The sequence below is a fragment of the Heptranchias perlo genome, chromosome 13 (assembly GCF_035084215.1).
Source record: "Heptranchias perlo isolate sHepPer1 chromosome 13, sHepPer1.hap1, whole genome shotgun sequence".
Taxonomy (NCBI): domain Eukaryota; kingdom Metazoa; phylum Chordata; class Chondrichthyes; order Hexanchiformes; family Hexanchidae; genus Heptranchias; species Heptranchias perlo.
Window position 1 is genome coordinate 22,179,703 of NC_090337.1, and position 25,202 is coordinate 22,204,904.

Genomic DNA, 25,202 nt, shown 5'->3' on the forward strand with positions numbered 1-25,202 from the left:
CGGCGAAACCAACAAACCCTACGTGAGAGAACCGGTCAGCCAGACCTGCAAGGGCAAAGGATTGTTCAACAGCTCGGGAGGCAACAGTTCAACAGGGCGAGGGGGCAACAGAGAAAAGGTCAGCACCTCTAGAAGCAGGCTGACACACAAGAAGAAACCAGAGCAACAGCCCCAGCGACCATCAGACACCTCACAGCAACAAGGGCCTTACGAAACAACCAACCGAATATTACTACCAACCAACCGGGTAATATTGGGCCACCGCGACCAAAGAAAACCAACTCGGGAGAAAACCGAAGATCCGCAAAGTTTCCACTCTACAATCTATTTCTGACTTACCTCTGGGTGAATTACTGTCAAGGATTCGTTTGGTAAGCATTATCTCTGGTCCTTTAGAGTCCAACTTAGCTAGTACAGTGGGATTGGGAGGGGTGAGGTATCTTTCTACTGTAATTTCCCTCATGTGTACCGAAGTGTTCCCCATTTTGTTAGAGTGTTAAGATTGTTGTGTTGTATTTTCTCTCTTGAATAAAGATCAAAGTTTCTTGCACCAAAACCAGTTGTCTGCTGCACTTTGTCACAATCCCCAAATAAGTCCAAGGTCTAGAACCCAGGGAATGGGAGCGATTCGAACCGCTCAGAAGTCAGAGGTGAAGCTGACACACACCACCACCCCCTACAACGGTGCGATCGATCTTGACTTTCTGTTAGTGAGTTGGCAGCCCGTTTTACATCTCTCCCACTTTTTATTTTCATTGAAGTCAAGATCCACCCCAATGTTTACTGTCACTTGCACAAGATTACTTGATATAACAGAACTATTGTTGCTACATGTCATGTCTACACATTTAAAATTTAACTGTTCGGACAGGAGCTCTGTGCATGCATGTAATCACACACGTGCAGTGCTTTCTCCGTTTCTGTTTTCTCCCTTCTAACCATTCAAGTTTCAGCCATGCTGTGTAAGTAGGGTACTGCTCGGCTGAAATCCGTACTGTACCTATCTGGTAGCAGTAATGTAAATGCATCCTTAGATGCTTCCTGCAGTTCTTCTACATTCCTAAAATGCACCCTTATCAAAACTGAATTATTCATTCTCCCTCCAAAAACTGATTGTTTTTGCACCGATAAAAGTACAAAATCTTCCTGCCTTCCCCAGATTTTTTTCTGTTGCAGAAAGTGGGAACCCTAGTGGAAAATCTAACTCGTTAGCAAAGGTCAAGTAGTTTAATCCCAGTTAAACTGTTTCATTTTCATGATTAAATCTGATATTTCATTAGATGGCTTAAATCTCACTATCCCATCAAAATCAAGATGTGCAAAAAGTAAATTGTGTACAAGCACTTAGGCAGTAACTGTGTTTGGATATCCTGCAATTCCCACTCCAAGAGTTGGATGTAGGTCACCAATATGACTGTATGCAGCTTTACACAGGACAATTCCTCTCTATTATTAATGTGCCTGTTCTGTCATATCATCTCCAGCCTGCAGACTCTGCAAGAATTGTCGACAACTACATTTGCTAGAATGACCTTTAACCGTGATTTAGTTGGATTTCACAATCACTCCGGGAGTCAAAACAAAATGGATTTTATTCCACCAATTGAATCTGTGCAAAGTCAAACACACAGCGTTCTACTTTTTTTTGGAAAAGTCTCGACCATTATCTGCATTTACTGCAGGCTTCCAGTTATGTGTGGAATTCATTTCTACTGTCCCAGGCTAAGCTACAAAATGCTATAAGAAATATTATAAATTATACCCATGCATTTTTCCATCCTGTGTTATATATATTTTTTGGAATTGAACGTGTGACTATGTTGTTCCAGTCCTTACGGATCATGAATTGGTTAGTCACGTTAGTGACCTGCATCCAGCTCTTTAACCCACACATTCTTGCTTATCACCAAGTTGTCACCTTTTCTGCAATTCCTTGTGATGCAGTGGGAGCGGTGAATGCTGCTGACCTTGCGGTTCATTACATCAATGGTGTTCGAAGAGAGGGATACAAGTACAGTCTGAATAGGATTAACAATGCCCAGGAGAAACAGGTGGGTTGAAGATTTACACAAGGAATGGGGTAATAAATCTATAGTTATGGAAATCTTGCTCAGATGTTTTTGCACGTTCTGTGTTAGGAGAGTGCTGGAATTTGATTCATGTAAAAGTGTGAGTTATTCACAACACGTTGGCTGTTCTCCTCTGTCTCACTGACTAATTTTACATGCTTCATATTAGAATATTTAAATTGATCTAAGTTCCAGTAACTTTCCAAAATCCTCATGGGAAAGTAACTTGGAGCAGGGCTAGCAATGTTTTGAAAGTTACCACAGAGAGAGTAGGACTTTGTTTTTGAAACTTGCCTCAATCAGCTATTCACTGGATGAAAACTATTGTTTGAACTTTAACCAGAGGGAAAAATTAATCTAATATGTTGTTTGAATCAGTGGAGAAGAAAACTTCAACAGGCCAGAGAAAAACAGATGCAGCAGAAATAATCTGCAGGGGAAACAATCCTTGCAGATGGAGATATTAATGGGTGGCCATTTTTTGCAGACATTAAGTTGAACAGTAACTTGCACTGGCCTAGTTGATGAAAGGAATTTTCCACCACCTGGCTTGGAAAAATTAACCTTTTCAAAAAACATTGAGAGGACGACCTAGGTGATCTAGCACCAAGGTGCAGCGCAGTCATTTGTGACAAGGACCAATGGGGGAGAAATTGGACCTCATTTCGCCTATTTTTTGGGCATTAAGCGGATATAAAACATACCAGTATCGGGTGACAATCGTGCACGCCCGATATGCACTGGAAGTGCGTCAAAGGCCATTTTGGGTCAGACGTCCCTTAGTCTTTTCAGGTGCCTGCCTGAAATAAGCATTCAGACATTTAAAATATTTAAATCAGGGCCCTTCGTTGTTTCAGGATGCTTCTGTGAAATTGGTCTGTACCAGCGCTTGATTTGCTAATTCTTAAACCTGCCCAGCCAATCATGGTGGGTGACAATTGTAAACAATTTTACAACACCAAGTTATAGTCCAGCAATTTTATTTGAAATACCAGCAATCATGGAAATCATGGTGGGAACAGTCAGGAAGGAGGCTGCAGAAGTGCATTTAAAGGGATTCTCACCTCTATTAAAGTAAGCCTCTGGTTAGTTGTTTTAGGCTGCTGATACGCTTATAGGCCTTTTCTTGGTTGTTTAGACTGCAGCTGTAGTGCTTAAAAATTTGTCAGAAGAACTTTTTGGAGCTGCAGGAGTCTTTCTATGTTTTGCATTCAGCAAGATCATTTTTATAATGGATGCCCTGCTGCTTCTACCATTGGTGCTGGAGGATGAGGAGGAGCAGTACGAGCAAGGTAACTGCATGGACCAGGAGATGCTGGTAAAAGAGGACGAAGGAGGGGAGGGCGCTGGAGGCTCTACACAATGCGTGTATTTAGCAACCGGTTTTCCTACCTGAAGCTGACTAAACAGCAGTGTGTTAGGTGCCTCCATTTCATCAGGGATGAGAGTGCCACTAAGCTGTGTCACCTGTTGCAGCACCAACTGGAGCCCCGCAACACAGCATGGGCAGCACTGCTTGTGGCTGTCTAATTAACGGTGGCCCTTAATCTCTCTGCCAAAGGTCATTTCAAGCTGCAACAGGTCACATAAGTGACATCACACAGTCTGCAGTTCACTGCTGTATCAGAGATGTGATGGAAGCACTTTACTTAATTTTGTTCCCTATGGAGGCAGCATGAAACAGCTGCAGGCTTCACTGGGATATCAGGATGTAAGGCATCATTGACTGCACGCACATTGTCTTGCATGCTCCACGTGAAGAGCTGGGAATATATGTGAACAGAAAGGGAATCCACTCCCTGAATGTCCAGCCCGTGTGCGACGACAGGCGGTGCATTATGCAAGTCCCTGGCCAGTTTCCAGGTAGTTATCATGATGCCTTTAACCTGTGCAAGTCCTCAATACTTCCCCTCTCCCACCCATTTCTCCTGTCTCATAATTCTTGTCAGGAACCTGAGTACAGACACTGAGGAGCACCACAATCAGTGCTATGCCTCCACCAGAGCTCTGGTAGAACAACTCATCGGCCTCAGAACCAGAGGTTCCATTGTCTGGACGGGTCTGGAGGCGTTTTGCAGTACAGCCCCAACAGAGCCTCCAGATTCATTGTCATCTGCTGCATGCTCCATAACTTTGCCCTGCCAAGGGGGCAAAACCTTAGAGACACCTGGGGAGGAAGAAGTGGATGAGAAGGAGCCGGAAGATCAGCAGGAAGATGAGGATGCCGATGAAGTGTAAGAGTCACCACTCCCGTCAGCTGAGCTGTGTGGCAATAAATAATGAAGGAGAGGTTCAGTTGAATAATCCCTCCCCTCCCCAATCCACCAACAGTCCCTCCTACCATCTCACCTTGGTCATTACAACCACCGCATGAATCCCCTCAAAGTGTGCACCCTCTTGCACTCACATCACTAGGAATGTTAAGACCCACAGCTAAGTTAAGAAAAAGCCAAATACACACCAAGATGCTTCAACAGTCTTAATTTCATAATTTCAAAAAATTAACAATTGAGAACTAAAAATCATCCTTGTGCAAATCCCTAGTGCCTACCTTCTGTGCCCGTTTCCTTATTCTGTGGCTCCTATGAGGTGGTTCTTCTGTGGCTACAGCTTGGGAGGTGGAAGGCTGTTGAACATCCACTGAGGGCACTTGAGATAGTCGTGGTGAGTGACCTCGTGGAGCTCTGGCTGCAGAGGGCCGGGCTGCAGACTGCTGCGTCTTGGCATTGGCTGGGGCAGTCTGGCCCAACTGACAGTCTGGAACCAACAAGGGCATTGGCTGTGGAGGGCACTGACAGGGGAAGCAGGCACCCCATGGGGCTCTGAGCAGGAGTGATATGGCATTCATGAAGCCCCTATCCACACTGTCCTTCATGCTTTAAAAGCCAGAGGAGATGCTCAAATCTCAGAGCCAAGATGGCTACTGTCTGAGCTCCGATCAAAGCTGCCAGAGCTACCACCAGAGTCCATTGCTGTGGGCCCCACTGCAGCGTTCATGGAACTGACTACTTGCTTCATGGTTGTCTGCATAATTTTGATGCCCTGCGTGAAGATAAATGACAAGGTAATCTGTTTTAGTGATGTTGGTTGAGGGATAAATATTGACCAGGACACCAGGGAGAACTCCCATGCTCTTCTTTGAATAGTGCTACTGGATCTTTTGGCTCCACTTGAGAGAGTAGGCAGGGCCTCGGTTTAACATCTCATTTGAAAGATGGCACCTCTGACAGTGCAGCATTTCCTCAAAACTGCACTGGCCAGCCTAGATTATGTGCTCAAGTCTCTGGAGTGGGACTCTGAACCCACAACCTTCTGACTCAGAAGCGAGAGTGCTACCATTGAGCCAAGGGTGCTACCTTAAATATGAACCAGTATGTAGCATAGTAAAGCAAGGAATAAGAAGGCAAGTGATCATAAAAAGCTCTGATTCGGTTTATTTATGTCAGTTTTTTAAATGATTTCAGGAGCATTACAAGATCATCTATTACTTGGAGTTTGAGGTTTTTGAAACCAGATGTCATGTCAGGAGTCCCAAACCACTGAAAAGCTGTGAAATCCGACCGTTTCACTTGATGGTAAGGAACTGGTCAATTATTTTTTCTTCTCTCAGGCTTTTACTGAATATTAAATATTTCAAAGGTCTTTCGCAATTAGGCTAGTTATTATTTTTGTTTAACAGCTGTAGATATAAAGGTTACCTATATCATCAGTTCTGATGAAGGGTTATACTTACCAGAATGTCAATAATGTCTTATAGATTTTCTCTTTATAGATGCTGACTGACCTACTGTGTATTTCTTGCATTTTGCATTTTATTTCAGATTTACAGTATTTTCAGTTTTTTCTCTTTACTTTGTAAATGTAAGAGATATGGACTGCTTGGCACAATGTAGATGTAAGTGTTATTGGGCTAGTTGTTGCAGTATAATGTAAAGTTTAATGGACTGGTTGTTGCAGTGTAGATATGAAGGATATTGGGCTGGTTGTAGTGTGGATGTGAGAGTTATTGAACTAGTTGCTGTGTAAATGTGAGGGTTATTGAACTAGTTGTAATGTAGACTTTAGGGTTATTGAACTAGTTGTAGTAGAGATGTGAGGGTTATTGAACTAGTTGTAGTGTTGATGTGAGGGTTTTTTTTTATTCGTTCATGGAATGTGGGCATCGCTGGTAAGGCCAGCATTTATTGCCCATCCCTAATTGCCCTTGAGAAGGTGGTGGTGAGCTGCCTTCTTGAACCGCTGCAGTCCGTGTGGTGAAGGTTCTCCCACAGTGCTGTTAGGAAGGGAGTTCCAGGATTTTGACCCACCGACGATGAAGGAACGGCGATATATTTCCAAGTCAGGATGGTGTGTGACTTGGAGGGGAACGTGCAGGTGGTGTGGTTCCCATGTGCCTGCTGCTCTTGTCCTTCTAGGTGGTAGAGGTCGCGGGTTTGGGAGGTGCTGTCGAAGAAGCCTTGGCGAGCTGCTGCAGTGCATCCTGTGGATGGTACACACTGCAGCCACAGTACGGGTTATTGAACTAGTTGTAGTGTAGATGTGAGGGTTATTGAACTAGTTGTAGTGTAGATGTGAGGGTTATTGAACTAGTTGTAGTGTAGATGTGAGGGTTATTGAACTAGTTGTAGTGTAGATGTGAGGGTTATTGAACTAGTTGTTGTAGTGTAGATGTGAGCGTTATTGAACTAGTTGTAGTGTAGATGTGAGGGTTATTGAACTAGTTGTAGTGTAGATGTGAGGGTTATTGAACTAGTTGTAGTGTAGATGTGAGGGTTATTGAACTAGTTGTTGTAGTGTAGATGTGAGGGTTATTGAACTAGTTGTTGTAGTGTAGATGTGAGGGTTATTGAACTAGTTGTAGTGTAGATGTGAGGGTTATTGAACTAGTTGTAGTGTAGATGTGAGGGTTATTGAACTAGTTGTAGTGTAGATGTGAGGATTGGATTAGTTATTGTGTAGATTGAGGTTATTGAACTAGTTGTTGTAGTGTAGTTAAAAGGGTTATTGGGCTACTTGTTGTAGTGTAAGGGTTATCGGGCTGTTTACTGTAGTGTAGATGTGAAAGTTATTGGATTGGTTATTGTAGTGTAGGTGTGAAGGATACTGGGTTACTTGTAGTAGTGTGGATGTGAAGGTTATTGGAATGGTTGTTGTTGTATAGATGTGAGGATTATCAGACTGGTAGTTGCATTGAGTGTGATGGAGGTATTGTAATAGGTTGTCACAGTGTGTGGAGGAGAGGTTAAACAGGATGGTTATTGACATATATATGAAGTGGTTATCAAGGCTGAGTTTAGATCACTGTGGTCACTCCAGTTTTATGATTATCAGCCCAATTATGATACAACCTGGCAGATGATATGTTTGACAGTACTGACACTAATAAAATGTTATGCTTTATATACTTTCATTAGAAAGCATTTGGTGAATGCAAAATCATCATTCGTATCTCAAAAGGTTTGCAGGCTGTGAAGGACTATCAGTGTTCCGTATACCCAGGTATAACATCTTTATGATGGGAATAATATGCTATTATCACATGTGGTTTAGGATGAAAGATACAGAGACCTCTCAGTGAATTACAGGACACTAGTCTAATTAAAGAGGTTCACATCATGTCAAAATCCCAAGAGAGTGAAATGTGAGCCATTAAAACCTCGAACTTTCTGCCTCTCGGCTGATTTGCAATTCAGCCTAGACTGACCGGATTGAAATCTGCCCTCTCTGACAGGTGAAAGGATTCAATACGAAATGGATTTGTTGGTACAAGCTCAGAGCACAAAATTGTCTTTGTTTGTTTTGAAAAAAAATGACATGGCAGATTGTAGTACATGACACATGATTCCACTTGCTCTCCCTAAGCAAAATGATTTGCCAAACACTCTGGCCCCGAAAATCCTCGAAAATGTGATCCTGGTGTCAGGAGCAGAGGTCACTCAATTTGAATACTATCGGCATGCGCCCGTGCCAGTATGGACACAGCTTGAGTGCCCGCTATGGGAAGGGTGATAGGAAAAGTATTGCTGACAGGGCACTCTTTGGCCATCCTCTGAAAAAAACTGTATTGCTTTTCAATACTATTGATGCTGCCTATACTTTTATGTGGGTCCAGGCCTGAGCCACCGTGTGAGCGCCACTTCCACTACTGAATCCACCATGATGGATTCATTCTGGTGTCCAGGTGGTTAGGTGGTATAGGCCCTTTGGCCGAGGAAATTCCTGACCTCGGAATTCTCTCCCCATGCCCCGACTCGTCTGATGCCAGGGGCATGATTTGGCTGGAGGAAGTTCTGCATGTCCTTGAGCAAATCAGAAGGCAACAGGCTTTGGGGCAGGGGGGACCTGGCATTTTCATGTCACGCCTGAATATTGGACTTTGATGAGCCTCTTCCACTTCCATCAGGGATTTGTCTGAGGGTTTTTGACCCCCCCCCCCACAGGGTGTTTTAAAAAAATACTCTACTGAAATGGAACTTTTTGTTTTAACTGTCTCTGCTTCAAACATGTTGTGCACTGTGAACAGGTTTTTGTGTTTTTGTTTCAGTGGAAAAGCCATGCCGAGGATGCTTTTATACAATACCATTAAACAGCAGAGATGTGGATCGAGCAGTTAACATTGCCATTCAAAAATATAACAGCGAGAGCAATGATACCAATTATTTTTCGCTTTTTAATATCACAAAGGCTTTAACAAAGGTAAGTCTCTTGCCATAATCAAGTGATGTAGCAGAGAAAGCCTAATTATCTTCAAGTTCTTAAACTGACATGCCCCTATTCACTTTGCAAGGGAATTCAGAATTCCTTTAAGGAAAGCTGTGTGTAATTTGTCATTAATCAGATTTCGGACTTCAATGCAACAATATCACATTTTTAGATGGTGGTGCTTGAGGTTCACAAGGCATTACTGCCATTTGTTAATTAGAATAGAGGAAAGCCATTCCTCATTATTCAGCCCATTATGGTTTAATTCTGCTATAAATGGGAATTACATCTAGCTGCCTTTGTTACAATGTTTCATTTCTTACCTTTCTATGGTATATGTGATACACAGAAGGATGTCCTCCTTGGCTAGTGGGGTGATGCAAGATTTTGATAAATCGTATTCCCATGTCAGCAACTTTCCCTGGGCACCCACGGGTACGGATGCATAGTGGCTATGTTACTGGACGAGTAATCCAGCGGCCTGGAGTTATAAGCTCAAATCCTGCCACGGCAGCTGGGGAATTTAAATTCAATTAATAAAATTCAATTAATTAAATAAAATCTGGAATAAAAAACTAGCATCAGTAATGATGGCCATGAAACGACAGGATTGTTGGAAAAACCCATCTGGTTCCCTTTAGGGAAGGAAACCTGCCGTCCTTACCCGGTCTGGCTGATATGTGACTCCAGACCCACAGCAATGTGGTTGATTCTTAATTGCCCTCTGAAATTGCCTAGCAAGCCACTCAGTTGTAAAATCTCACTAAAAAAAGTCATAATAAGAATAAAACCGAACAGACCACCCGGCATCGGACCACTAGGCACCGGACATGACAAAGGCAAACCAAACCCAAATGACCCTGCAAAGTCCTCCTCACTAACATCTGGGGACTTGTGCCAAAATTGGGAGAGCTGTTCCACAGACTAGTCAAGCAACAGCCTGACATAGCCACACTCAAAGAATCATACCTTTCAGCCAACGTCCCAGACTCTTCCATCACCATCCCTGGGTATGTCCTGTCCCACCGGTAGGACAGACCGACCCGAGGCGGTGGTACAGTGATATACAGTCAGGAGGGAGTGGCTCTGGGAGTCCTCAGCATTGACTCTGAATCTCATGGCATCAGGTCAAACTTGGGCAAGGAAACCTCCTGCTGATTACCACCGACTGCCCTCCCTCAGCTGATGAATCAGTCCTCCTCCATGTTGAGCACCACTTGGAGGAAGCAAGGGCACAGAATGTACTCTGGGTGGGGGACTTCAATGTCCATCACCAAGAGTGGCTCGGTAGCACCACTGCTGGTCGAGTCCTGAAGGACATAACTGCCAGACTGAGCCTGCGACAGGTGGTGAGTGAACCAACATGAGGGAAAACTTACTTGACCTTGTCCTCACCAATCTACCTGTCGCAAATGCATCTGTCCATAACAGTATTGGTAGGAGTGACCACCGCAGTCCTCGTGGAGACGAAGCCCCGTCTTTGCACTGAGGACACCATCCAACGTGTTTTGTGGCACGACCACTATGCTAAATGGGATAGATTCAGAACAGATCTAGCAGCTCAAAACTGGGCATCCATGAGACGCTTTGGGCCATCAGCAGCAGCAGAATTGTATTCCAGCACAATCTGTAACCTCATAGCCTGGCATATTACTCACTCTACAATTACCAATAAGCCAGGGGATCAACCCTGGTTCAATGAGGAGTGTAGAAGAGCATGCCAGGAGCAGCACCAGGCGTACCTAAAAATGAGGTGCCAACCTGGTGAAGCTACAACTCAGGACTACATGCATGCTAAACAGCGGAAGCAACATGCTATAGACAGAGCTAAGCGATTCCACAACCAACGGATCAGATCAAAGCTCTGCAGTCCTGCCACATCCAGTCGTGAATGGTGGTGGACAATTAAACAACTAATGGGAGGAGGAGGCTCTGCAAACATCCCCATCCTCAATGATGGCGGAGTCCAGCACGTGAGTGCAAAAGACAAGGCTAAAGCGTTTGCAACCATCTTCAGCCGGAAGTGCCGAGTGGATGATCCATCTCGGCCTCCTCCCGATATCCCCACCATCACAGAAGCAATTCTTCAGCCAATTCGATTCACTCCACGTGATATCAAGAAACGGCTGAGTGCACTGGATACAGCAAAGGCTATGGGCCTCAACAACATCCCAGCTGTAGTGCTGAAGACTTGTGCTCCAGAACTAGCTGCACCTCTGACCAAGTTTGTTCCAGTACAGCTACAACACTGGCATCTACTTGACAATGTGGAAAATTGCCCAGGTATGTCCTGTCCACAAAAAGCAAATGTACGGAATCTTACAACACCAGGTTATAGTCCAACAGTTTTATTTGAAAATCACAAGCTTTCGGAGATTATCTCCTTCGTCAGGTGAGTGAGTGAATGAGAGGTTCTTAAATTGCATATCTTATATTAGGCTGGGACACCATCACACCAATCAAAGGTGTCGTTGGTGTTCACGCAGGTTAGCCACGGAAAACAGTACATCCCAGTATACTGAATACACAATGGGTCAGATTACACAGACAGATAGAGACAGACACCCGAAAGGCAGAGAGAGAGAGAGAGAGAATGCCCAGTTGTATTAAAAACAGATAACTTTTTTTTCCTGCTGGTGGGGTTACGTGTAGCGTGACATGAACCCAAGATCCCGGTTGAGGCCGTTCTCATGAGTGCGGAACTTGGCTATCAATTTCTGCTCGACAATTTTGCGTTGTCGTGTGTCTCGAAGGCCGCCTTGGAGAACGCTTACCCGAAGATCGGTGGCTGAATGTCCTTGACTGCTGAAGTGTTCCCCGACTGGGAGGGAACCCTCCTGTCTGGCGATTGTTGCGCGGTGTCCGTTCATCTGTTGTCGCAGTGTCTGCATGGTCTCGCCAATGTACCATGCTCCGGGACATCCTTTCCTGCAACGTATGAGATAGACAACGTTGGCCGAGTCACAGGAGTATGAACCACGTACCTGGTGGGTGGTGTCCTCTCGTGTGATGGTGGAATCTGTGTCGATCTGGCATGTCTTGCAGAGGTTGCCGTGGCAGGGTTGTGTGGTGTCGTGGACGCTGTTCTCCTGAAAGCTGGGTAATTTGCTGTGAACGATGGTCTGTTTGAGGTTGGGTGGCTGTTTGAAGGCGAGTAGTGGAGGCATGGGGATGGCCTTAGCGAGGTGTTCGTCGTCATCGATGACACGTTGAAGGCTGCGGAGATCATGGTGTAGTTTCTCCGCTCCGGGGAAGTACTGGACGACAAAAGGTACTCTGTTGGTTGCGTCCCGTGTTTGTCTTCCGAGGAGGTCTATGCGATTCTTCGCTGTGGCCCGTCGGAACTGTCGATCGACGAGTCGAGCGTCATATCCCGTTCTTACGAGCCACCCAACCTCAAACAGACCATTGTTCGCAGAAAATGACCCAGCTTTCAGGAGAACAGCGTCCATGACACCACACAACCCTGCCACGGCAACCTCTGCAAGACATGCCAGATCATCGACACAGCTACCACCATCACACGTGAGGACACCACCCACCAGGTACATGGTTCATACTTCTGTGACTCGGCCAATGTTGTCTACCTCATACATTGCAGGAATGGATGCCCCGGAGCATGGTACATCGGCGAGACCATGCAGACACTGCGACAATGGATGAACGGACACCGCACAACAATCGCCAGACAGGAGGGTTCCCTCCCAGTCGGGGAACACTTTAGCAGTCAAGGACATTCAGCCACCGATCTTCGGGTAAGCATTCTCCAAGGCGGCCTTCGAGACACACGACAATGCAAAATTGTCGAGCAGAAATTGATAGCCAAGTTCCGCACCCATGAGGACGGCCTCAACCGGGATCTTGGGTTCATGTCACGCTACACGTAACCCCACCAGCAGGAAAAAAAAGTTAGCCGTTTTTAATACAACTGGACATTCTCTCTCTCTCTCTCTGCCTTTCGGGTCTCTTTCTTTCTTTGTCTGTGTAATTTGACCCATTGTGTATTCAGTATACCGGGACCTACTGTTTTCCATGGCTATCCTGTCTGAACACCAACGACACCTTTGATTGGTGTGATGGTGTCCCAGCCTAATATAAGATATGTGATTTGAGAACCTCTCATTCACTCACTCACCTGACGAAGGAGATAATCTCCGAAAGCTTGTGATTTTCAAATAAAACTGTTGGACTATAACCTGGTGTTGTAAGATTCCATACATTTGTCCACCCCAGTCCATCACTGGCATCTCCACATCACAAAAAGCAGGACAAATCCAATCCGGCCAATTACCGCCCCATCAGTCTACTCTCAATCATCAGCAAAGTGATGGAAGGTGTCATCGACAGTGCTATCAAGCGGCACTTACTCACCAATAACCTGCTCACCGATGCTCAGTTTGGGTTCTGCCAGGACCATTTGGCTCCAGACCTCATTACAGCCTTGGTCCAAACATGAACAAATGGAGCTGAATTCCAGAGGTGAGGTGAGAGTGACTGCCCTTGACATCAAGGCAGCATTTGACCGAGTGTGGCACCAAGGAGCCCTATGTAAAACTGAAGTCAATGGGAATCAGGGGGAAAACTCTCCAGTGGCTGGAGTCATACCTAGCACAAAGGAAGATGGTAGTGGTTGTTGGAGGCCAATCATCTCAGCCCCAGGGCATTGCTGCAGGAGTTCCTCAGGGCAGTGTCCTAGGCCCAACCATCTTCAGCTGCTTCATCAATGACCTTCCCTCCATCATAAGGTCAGAAATGGGGATGTTCGCTGATGATTGCACAGTGTTCAGTTCCATTCGCAACCCCTCAAATAATGAAGCAGTCCGAGCCTGCATGCAGCAAGACCTGGACAACATCCAGACTTGGGCTGATAAGTGGCAAGTAACATTTGCGCCAGACAAGTGCCAGGCAATGACCATCTCCAACAAGAGAGAGTCTAACCACCTCCCCTTGACATTCAATGGCATTACCATCGCCGAATCCCCCACCATCAACATCCTGGGGGTCACCATTGACCAGAAACTTAACTGGACCAGACATATAAATACTGTGGCTACAAGAGCAGGTCAGAGGCTGGATATTCTGTGGCGAGTGACTCACCTCCTGACTCCCCAAAGCTTTTTCACCATCTACAAGGCACAAGTCAGGAGTGTGATGGAATACTCTCCACTTGCCTGGATGAGTGCAGCTCCAACAACACTCAAGAAGCTCGACACCATCCAGGACAAAGCAGTCCGCTTGATTGGCACCTCATCCACCACCCTAAACATTCACTCCCTTCACCATCAGCGCACAGTGGCTGCAGTGTGTACCATCCACAGGATGCACTGCAGCAACTCACCAAGGCTTCTTCGACAGCACCTCCCAAACCCGAGACCTCTACCACCTAGAAGGACAAGAGCAGCAGGTACATGGGAACAACACCACCTGCATGTTCCCCTCCAAGTCACACAGCATCCCGACTTGGAAATATATCGCGGTTCCTTCATCCTCGCTGGGTCAAAATCCTGGAACTCCCTTCCTAACAGCACTGTGGGAGAACCTTCACCACACGGACTGCAGAGGTTCAAGAATGTGGCTCACCACCACCTTCTCAAGGGCAATTAGGGATGGGCAATAAATGCTGGCCAAGCCAGCGATGCCCACATCCCATGAACGAATAATAAAAAAAATCATAATGTTGCTATAGATCAATACCCTGCCCTAAAGCCCACCTGGATTAGAGATGTACCCGTATTAGGAGACCTTGCATCTTTAAACACCCCCTGACCTCAGCCCTCATCATGGCTATAGACCAGTCTCACTAGCCGCATGGTGAACTTCTGCTTTAACTTGAATGATTGAGTAGAAACTTAGGAGTTGACTTTCCACTGGGGGGTCTCCCGATCATCCAGAAGATCTGCATAAACCCCGGAGAAATGGTGTAAATGCTATATTCGCAACTTTTCCGCCAAAGCTACAGTAGAAGATAGAAAGAAACCCCAGGAAATTCAACTCCTATATTTTGAAATGTTGTGACAAATCTGATATTTCCCAGTCTTTTTTGCAATGGAGGGAATGTTTGTTTTTTGTGAGGGGGCATGCAATGCCTCAGTGAAGCCTTTTACCTGGTATTTTAGCAAAATTATGCCGATGTTCAAAATAAACTGAAAATTCCATGAAAACAGCTTAACATAATGACTCATTATATATTATAGAAAAATAAGGGCCGATATTTATCTTCACTGCTGGACAGGAACAGTATGGTAATGTGACAAAAATTACGGTGAAGGCACTTACTGCCCCAATCCTGTGGTAGATTGGTGGGGATGTGAAGTGGGTGGCACCTCATTAACCCAAGCAAATCGGGGCCCTATGGCGTCAATACGAACCCAACACAATTTTGAAGTACCAGTTATTGGAGTGTACACTGTGCTGTGCATGCACAGCCCATTGGTATTTGGTGTAGAACAGCCTAAAGAGACCACTGGAGGCTGCTCCACAAACCTCACAGGTAAGTTTTTAAATTATTTTTTGTGGGGCCAGCAGATGCATTAATGTCCCAACTTTCCCGATGTCTGACCCCCCCCCAAACCCCCAATCCTGTTTTACTTACCGCAATCACCTCGGCACCGCGAAAGAGCTGCTGCGTTTCCTGCCCTCTGCGATTGGTGAGCATGCCTCCCGCTTAATGGAAGAGGTCACACAAAATCTGGCCCATAACTTACTGCAGATAAAGTCTTAACAGTACTGTATTTAGCTTGATGTAAGATCTGGAGCAAAATCCTTGTCTTGGGTTACAATTATCATTGGGTTTCCCTCAGGGATTGAGTTTGCCACTCTTGGCTGGGCCATCAGAAGCTTGCGGGTAGCATGAGAGAGGAGTGGATGGAGACTATACCACTGAATGAAAAACAACTTCTTGTGTGTTTCAGTCTGTACCACGCCAGAGGATATTAGTAGAATTCATTATCCAAGAAACTAATTGCTTCAAAGGTGACTTCACAGTAGTACTTTCAGCCTGTGCTCCAAAACCCCATGAATTTGCAGTAAGTATTGTTTGAACAACAGCTTTATACAACAACGACTTACATTTATGTTATGCCTTTCACAAAGCAAAACGTATCAAGGTGACTTTAACCAGGGCGTTCTAACAGGAATAGAAGGGAAGTTAGGGGATGTGACCGAAAACACATCCAGTGGCAAGTTTTGATTGCTTTTGAAGTTGATGAGAGATGTAGGAATGTGAGGAGACTTCGGAAGAGAATCCAATGGCTGAAGGATGCGTCTGTGGGATTGGAGCAGAAATCAGAATTGGAAAAATGGATGTTACGCACTGGGATGTAAGGCTGAAGAGCACTGGGGAGGAAGGGAGAAGCAAGACCATTGAGGGATTTGAGGATGAAAACATGGATTTTGAAATCAATGCATTGGGAGGCAGAGAGCCAACAGAATTTGAGAAGGATAGGTGTGTTAGCTGTATGTGAATTTCCATGGGTTAGAATATGGGTTGTGGATGAGGTGGAGTTTCTGTAGGGTGGAGCTGGTGAGGAGAGCAATGAAAAAGTAAAGCCTTCACATGATGATGATGTGGAAGAATGCTTCAGGTGAGATTAGAAAGAGATGTAGGTGGGCAATGTTCTGAAGGTGGCAGTAAGTAGCATTAAGGATGGACCTGATGTGAGGTTTTGGAGTTCAACTTAGGGTCAAACAAGACACAGAAGCTGTGCAACGTCAGGGTCAGTCTGAGTGAGCAGCCAGGGATGGAAATGGAATTGGCACTGGAGGCACAGAGTTTCTGTGGGAGCTGAACAGGATGCCTTTGTCTTCCTGATGTTGAGCTGAAGAAAGTTCAGGCAGACAGTTAGACAGCATGTTGATGGAGTCCTGGGTGGTTGTGGAGAGGTACAGTTGAATATCTTTGAAACTAGATTAGGAATAAGTGGTGACTAAGAACTGAGCTTTGGGGTATGTTGGACGGGACCACTGATGACTTCTTTGGGAAATGTAGTTTTTACTTTTGAGGTTGTGCTATAATTCATTATTTGGCTTTTTTTAATTTAACTTCCTGGTAAATGTAATTTATCTGTGTAAAGTTTTACATGCCTGGGATCCAGGATCTCTTTATTTTCTCTCATGTGCATGTGGAACTGCAGAAAATAGCAGTAAAGTGATGAATTTCTGCAGGGCTTCTCCAGCCATTTACGCCGTTTTCACAGAGGTTTCTGGCAGATGAATGACAGAACTCCTGTGGAAATTCACCCCCTCAATGTCAATGGAATCGGTGGAATCAACTGGGGTCCTACAGTACCAGTTTCTTACCAGTAGAGAAAGCATTTCCATAACATTGATATTTTTAATGGTAGAGACCAAAAAGAAAAACTGCAAATGCTGGAAATTGGAAATGATAACAGATGAAGCCAGGAATACATAACCCATCCATCATTATCTGAAAACAGAAGAAACAGGTAATGTTCTGGGATATGATCATTCATCAACAAGGGGTCAAAATTTAAAATTGTCACTAAGAGAGTGAGGAGAGAGGTTAGGAGAAATTTCTTTGCACAGGGGGTTTTAGGAGTATGGAATGCTTTTTGACAGGGAATAATTGAGACAGAGACCACTGCATCTTTTAAGGGAGGAGTGGATAAACAACACAAACATGATGGACCAAATGGCCTCCTGCTGTGCTGTAAACGTCTATGTTTCTGTCGGAACTGCTAAAAAGGACAACCCTTTTATAGGGCTGAGGAAAACAAAGACGGGAGATATGAACAATAGATGATGAACAAGAGTACAGATTTGCCCCAAAAAATGTCAATGCAATCCTTAGGAGCTGTATCTCATCTTCCCCCGAGGCACTTTGTGGTCCTTTGGCCTGCACCTTGACTTAAGCAACTTCTGAGTTTAGTTGCCTTCTCCATTTTCCTGCTGTTTTCTTCCATTCACATTCTACTATGTTCCTTCCTATTTTGGAGTGATTTCACACCTCTTTTGTCTTTCTAATGCCTTTTCTAGCTCTCTCTTTCTCTTCCTTTCGGATGTTTCTCTCTCTCTCTCTCTCTGTCTTTTGTTCTGGCCGTTTGTATATTCGGTAGTCCTGTATGTAATGTCTCTCTGTCTGAACACTTTGATTGCCTTGACAACGGGCAGTTGGAAAGATTATCTGTAATCACCAGGCATTGTTCTCTGACTATAAATGCGGTAACCTTCAAGGAATCCCACACTTCACCTGACGAAGAAGAAAGCCTCCGAAAGCTTGTGATTTTCAAATAAAACTGTTGGACTATAACCTGGTGTTGTAAGATTCCTTACATTTGTACACCCCAGTCCATCACCGGCATCTCCACATCTTTCCTAGCCTGACTAGGATGACCTGCAGATTTCATCCAGCACTTTTCACTTCTTTCCAGCTTTTCAAAATAAAATCGGTTCACATCCTAGTAAACTCATTAGCATTTCTGTGCTCTTGCTTGAATACTTTGATAATGTGAGAGCAATATTCAGCGGAAATGCTTTAAAATAAAAATTGTTACTCCCGAGCAGGGCACATTCAGGCAGACTGTGCAATGCTGAATAGACTCTACCAGATGAAATACACAGGAATCACTTTACCTAATGTCAGCAGACCATGTATGCTTCCACTAAATATGGGGGTGCAAATTGGTCATCAATGTGCCTGTTTTCCAAAAGGAAAACGGGGTCAAAAATGATCAATTTTTCAGGGCTATGCTGCACCCCAAAGATGCCTGAAAAACGTTCGTCACTATATTGGCCTAGAATGATTTTCAGGCATCTGGAGCGGATGCCTAAAACAGGCGTTAGGCTCCTAGCATATGCTAATGAATAGCCTGCCACCTGTTTTTAGTCTCCTCCGAGAAATTGAACAATTGAATTGTCCTATGTGGAGCAGGCAACGGGACTGGTTTTCGGCCTAGCAAGTGGGCGCCACCAAAAAGGTAGGTAAATTTTAAAAAAAAATTTGACGTAGAGCTAGGAGGAGCAGGAGTTCTCCTCAGTACTCCCGAGGGTCGCTGTCGACCTGCAATCGGTCCAACTCCCGCTGGCCTATCCCTCCCCCCACAAAGAGCATACTTGAGGACCACTGCCAGTGAGGCAAACAGCCTCATATTCCTCTGCTGAAATGGGCGAACTGCCTGTGGAGATGCAACAGGTGCCAGCAGCTCCCCTATAAAATTGTCCGGTTGACGTCTGTGTTGCCTGTGTAGCACCAATTTTGAGCCCAAAAACGGGATCAGGTGAATTTCTATGAACTCTACAAAGGCGGTTTTGAATTGGACTTTATACTGCTGGACATAAAAGTGGCTAAGAACATTACACTGAAGGTACTTCTCTCTCCTGTCACCTTCTCCACTCAGGTAATTGCATCATTTAAGTGTGTGATGTTTTGTTTCAGAGGTCAGAAGTTAAAGAGCACAGATGCTTAAATTTTCTTCTGATCCTCAGCAAACCTTTTATAATTTTATAAAATCTTACTTTACTTTATTTTCCCTTTCTTCCTTTCGTCCCTTTCCTGACTGAGAGGGCAGGCTGCCACACTAATTCAAAGCCTCTTCCATTGCTGCTTTGTAAGCGCCTGTAGCAGATGCATGAGGTGAACCAAGGCGATTTCCTATCCAGGTTTTTCCTCAGTCTCCATATGTGGCGATCTTCACCTTCACTTGCTGCCCCTTCCCAACAGCATCATTCAGATCAGGAACTCAAAAAACCTGCATATTTAATGGCCACCTTGATGTATACTGAATCTAATAAAATGTAAAAGTGCAATAAATGTATAATCCATGATTAATTTATCAGTTTATTTCCAAAATATATCACAATTTTTTTTCCTTTGCAGCATTTGGGTTTCTGTACGGCATCTTTTGATTCTGAGAGTCCTGATGATGATGTGATTGAGGTAACCTGTGAGATTTACGCAACAAAGGTAATTTCAGTGAACTTTGTCTGCATCTCCCATTTTCTCCTCAGGAAAGTCCAGGACTCAGTTCATTATCAATTCCTTCTCTGTGTGTTTCACAGCTTTCCTGTGGTTCCTTCTTCCATTCTATAGCCCGCCTTCTGACCATGCTCTCTTTCATGTTACCCTTACCATGCAGGTATTAAAATACATCTGGTTTTGGACTGAACAATTCAGCAGTTTAAATAAGATGTCCATTAAATTAAATTAGATACTGTGGGGTAGAAATCGTTCCTCGTTGTGCCTGTTTCCTGGGTGAAAATAGGGGCAAAAAGGAACAATTTCAGGGGGCAGTGTCCCGTGACTAATCACCTCCTGTAGCCACCTGGAACAGGTATAAGGCCCCTTGCATATGTAAATTAGGGGACTAACGCCAGTTGAAGGACCCCTCTGTAAAATTAGTTGACGACGAATGGAGCAGGTGCCATGCCTGCTCCACTCAGAGTTCTTCAGCGGCTCCTCTGACGTCACAGTCACCACGATCGCCGCCCCCCCCACCCTGTTGCCACACCAACACTGCCCCCCCCCGACCCTGTTGCCACACCAACGCTGCCCCCCCACTTCGCCACAAATCCCAGGACTTACCTTTGGGATGTTGCCGGCGAGGCAAACAGCCCAACATTTGGCACTTGCAGTCCACGAGCTGCTTGTGAAGGCACGACAGACATCAACAGTTTGCACATAAAATGTTAATGAGGCCCGAAGCCCAATTTTGGGCCGGCCTCAGGTCTCTTGGTTAAAGCGCACGCTGACTGCGCAGTGCCGAAAACGGGTAGACGAATTTCTACCCCTGTTTTTCCAAGTAGTTGATTTTTTTCTTCTTACTTCTGTGCCTTACGATGTGCAGGCATTAGCTATTTAGGTTAATAAGGGTTTCAATTCATTTTTCTCATCAGCAAAGAAAACATCAAAGCTTCAAACCATTATCTTCGACCCTACCCCGCCACTCTCCTGCCCTCTCCTCACTTTTGGATTTGGCAGAAGAGGTGACCCTCTTCGTAGAAGAGGAGAAACATAGTTCAGAGAGCGGAAAAGGAGAGGATTGCGTTTCTGTTTCTGTTTTTAAAGATTTGGGTGGGCAGAAATTATGAGTGAACTCTTATTAACTTTTTAAATAAATTGCTTTGCTGAATAAGAACAGAAAACAATCCCAAAATAATTACTGAGAATAAAATCAGCAAAAATGAGACAACTGTGACTTTATGATTACATATTACAAATGAATTGTTTGAGGTGACTAGCCATTTTTAAAGTCGCTGAGCTGATTTTTAATGTTGCTGCAGGGAGTGACAGCCAGAGGGCTAAGTGGGCTAGTAGAGCCTCATGAGGACATCTATTCAGATAATGAGCAGATATTTAAACCCAAGCGCAAAAGATCTATTTCCAAATTCAAACGTCGGAAGATAAAATGGTCAAGGGAGAAAGATTCGTCTTCATCAGAATCATCAGAGGAACAACAAATGCGCAGCCAACGTAGACCTTTCAGACGCCCAACTACACATTATCAAAGTTTCCCAAATCTCCCTCCACATCCACTTACTTGTCCAGGTCAACCCAGATATGTTCTGAGAACACACTGATCAACAAAAAGAGAGAGCGAGAGAAAGAATGGGGCCAATTTTCTTCTTCACTGCCTGGAACTTGAAGAAAGGCAGAAGCATTTGTTGCAAATTTGGACACCAGCTGCTCACGATTTTCCATCAAATTGGAGAATCTGCTCTAACTTCGCTCCTTCAACTGCTGAGAAGTTAACAGAAAATGCTGAAAAATGACAATGCTCAAGGTAGATTGTACTGGAAATGATGAAGAATAATTGCTCTGAATCTGTGTAATTAATTTGTCCATAGCCATAAATTTCAATATAAAAAATAACCTTAAATAAGTAGCGAGTATTAATATTAAATTATTAACATATAACAAAATATGGTTTTCAGAAAAATCTATCTAAATATAAGTTTTAATAATCTTTAGTGTCAGAATGTTAGCTGGTATTTGTATGTATATATAGGCTTTATTTGCAAAAAGATTGCTTCAAATAAAACGTGCTGTAACTCAGACCGTTTATTTTTATTGTAACTGTGCCTTGTTATGAATCAAATTCCACTAGTCACATTATTGCACACACAAGTTACTCACTTTCCTGTTAACAATCATCTCAAAAACTGGCTGTGAAACATGTTTCTCTTAATCCCAACCTGGAGGTGGGATGGTGGGTTAGTATGCCGAGTGACAACACAAGTACTGGCCTCCCATCTGGCAGAAGTGAGGCCTATCTGGGAGTCTAGACCTGGATCATGGTCTGAACCCCTGAAGATAATAAAACATTTTCACAGTTTTTTTCAGCCCCCTTATCAAGTGATGCAGCTGCCCGCCAAACAAGGTGAGCTCGCTCTGATCCTGCATACTTTGTCAGGGTCAGCACTGCAAATTACAGGCAGAGGAGTCCCGCCTCTTTCATTGAGATGTCAGGCTTGCAGATTTTCAGTCCCTATGTATCCTGGAACTAACAGTTATCCCAATTCTGGTAAACTGTGTACTGGAATTTATGTTGACTCAGCTGTGTCCCAAATCTGTGTGCCCACTGATTAACGGAAGGGTAGTCCTGCTGGTATTCTGAAGGCCATGAGAGATATCGCTATGAATCTCTCAGAAACTGGTTCTGATTGTTCTCTCCAAACAGTCCCCCAAGGCCAGAAGGCCAGTGGTCAAAGATAGAAATAAATTTCATTTATATAGTGCTTTGCACGACCTCAGGTCATCCCAAAGCACTTTACAGCCAATGAAATACTTTTGAAGTGCAGTCACTATTGTGAAGTAGGGCAACACGGCAGCCAATTTGCACACAGCAAAGTCCCACAAATAGCAATGAAATATGACCATATCATCTGGTCCTTTCCTCCCTCACTGTGGAAGGAAGCCTCTGGCTACTAAGAGGTACATTTGAAAAATTCAGGTAAACCCACTGATTCAGCCCAGACAAATGCACAGGCCAACAACCTCACCAATTACGCAGGGATCATGCCCAACTGCGACCTCTGACCTTGCCAAAATTAGCAGGGTCAGGGGGAGATCATTTACTGCACGTGGCCCTGGTTGGCGCTCATGCTACTAGAGGCGTATGTAAGGTGCACGCCTGGTCCAAGAACGCTTGAAATCCTGGCCAAAGTCTGCCCACTCAGGGTCCCATCCCCCAGAAATAAAGTTTCAGATGCCCATCAGACTCCTTTTTGAAGGGGTTGAAATAATCCTACCGTGGCAAAAATCTTTGGGGGTCTAGACTATGTCCTAGACCTGGAGCCTCAAGATGGGCCCCACAATCACCATTTCTGGGTGTGCCAGCAGCTGATTCCCCATCTGGTGTCTCCCAGACTGAGGATGCGGGAACTCTTGACATTGGGAGTCCCCACCCACTCGGGCGGCCAGAAGCTTCAACCCAAACAAAGGCCACAGGAAACTACTGGGCAAGGCCAGGACTCAGCATATCCAGGTCCCGGCTCAGTTTGTGGCCCTTTCATTGTTATGGTGGGAGTGTGTTGGATGGGCTGAGGATTTTGTGTTGTTTTCTTTGGGGATGAAGGTCATGTCTATTGGGCATCTTCCAGCAAGTGCGGAATCATGGTTGTAAGTCTGTGCTTCAGCTCCCTGTGATGAGCTGCTCTGTACAGCAATGCACTGTGGTCTCAACCACCTTGCCTGTTATTGAATACCAGTAATAGATGTCATGGCTTCCAAAGATAAGGAGAAGTAAATGACGATCAGTGAGTGATATAATGCTATTTCTCAAGATAGTCACTGTATAAAGTATGATTGTGATATGTTGCTTTATTAATAAATGCACAAATGTGAAAAAGAAATTATCCCTCATTTGCACTTGTGAAAATAAATCAGATCAGGCTTTGATTTTTAAGGTTAATTTAAGAAGGCCTCAGTAAAACAAATTGTTTAGCCATGGTATTTACCAAGAACAAACACTCTTGAAGAGTTAACCTAAAGGTTGTGATTGTGAATCGATGATTTGGAAAGGACTTTAACTCCAGTGTTCACTTATGATTAACTTTTAATCAAATTTTTTGTCTCGTAAGCACGTCTGAAAAAAAATCCAAAGAGTGGACAATTTGCTCCGGCATATACACACAAAGCAAAACATGGCAGCAATCATAGACAAATCACAGACAGAAGACCCTAATAAAGGACTCTAACTTGCCGAATAAAACCTTTCATTACACTTATTAAAGTTGATGTATCCTAGCACGGCAAGATCAAGCCCATGGCTTATAAAAGAGGTTAATAAAGAAGAAACTTCCTGCTCCACAAAATCCAGAGGGTTCCCAGGCCTATAGGTCACATCAATTAATTTTCTCTCCCAAAATTTAATTTTTTCATACTTATTTAAATTAATTTGCAACTGCCACATGTCTGCCCATTCTGCTGACCTAAAGTCCTATACAGTATCCCCATGGTTAGCCCAAACCCCCAACATTTTTGGTATCTCTATGCTGAAACCCAAATCTATATATATCATGAACAAAATTGGATCCACTACTGACTCCTGGACTACATCACTTCCAACCCTTCTCCAATCGGAGCAACACCTATTAATCCCAACTTTTTGTATCCTGTCTATCAACCGACTTTCTATCCATGCTTCTACATTTCCTCTTACATCAAACATTTGAATTTTTATAATAAGCATCCTGTGAGATACCTTGTCAAACCCAGGAAAATTGGACGGAGTGTATAATGGGCAGCCGATCTGCTACGACTAATCTTGTGCCACTGCTGAAGTTGAATTTCACACCCTTTGTGTGCTGTGAGGTCTGTCATTTACACTTGGGATTAGTATTATCTGTTTGTTACAGCTCTGCAACCGCAATAAAACTTGCAGTGCTTTCAACATGTCTTGATTTAATCCTGATAAATCTGCTAAATAAACTCATTTCTGAGTTTTATAGCTTTTAATCACAGAGGTGAATAGCTGTTAATAGAAGGAAATGGAAAGAATTAGGTGATTGTGTCATTATCACACCTTTAAAATAACACTTCACAAAAACTAGAACATTGGGTCTGTTGGTAAGTGCACTGTCCAGTGTAGAACTGAACCACACAGACTAGGAAGATCCAAGATTTGTTTCCTGACTTGTGTTGAGTTAACTAATCTTAGCCACAATGGTGGTATGGATGTGAGGGAGGGGAAAAACCTAGCCAAGGTTCCTATTGCTGGTCATTAATAAGTGGCCTCTGCTGGAAAGTGCACATGTGTGGAGATTAGGTGAGAGCAAGTTTGAGCTTAGCTGTAATGACCATCACAGTGGAATAGCCTGCTGGTACTCATTATCTAGGCTCACACATAAAGAACGGCCACTGTTCCAGAGGCTGGTCACACTCATGGAATCATATCCCAAGATCAGTCAGTGTCTTGAGGAGGGGAGGGCAAACAAATTGAAGCCAGAGAAAAACAATCACTAAGTGTTATGACT

General features: G+C 44.2%; 1 protein-coding gene across 1 annotated transcript; it reads left to right on the top strand.

Moving 5' to 3' along the window:
* The first annotated feature begins 1,748 nt into the window (after positions 1–1,748).
* Positions 1,749–21,766, top strand: LOC137331027 (antihemorrhagic factor cHLP-B-like). Its single transcript, XM_067994617.1, has 7 exons — positions 1,749–2,051; positions 5,534–5,644; positions 7,484–7,568; positions 8,614–8,765; positions 15,683–15,796; positions 19,606–19,692; positions 21,009–21,766. The coding sequence occupies exons 1-7, from the start codon at positions 1,818–1,820 to the stop codon at positions 21,303–21,305; spliced, it is 1,080 nt and encodes a 359-aa protein (XP_067850718.1). The 5' UTR covers positions 1,749–1,817; the 3' UTR covers positions 21,306–21,766.
* The last annotated feature ends 3,436 nt before the right edge of the window (positions 21,767–25,202 follow it).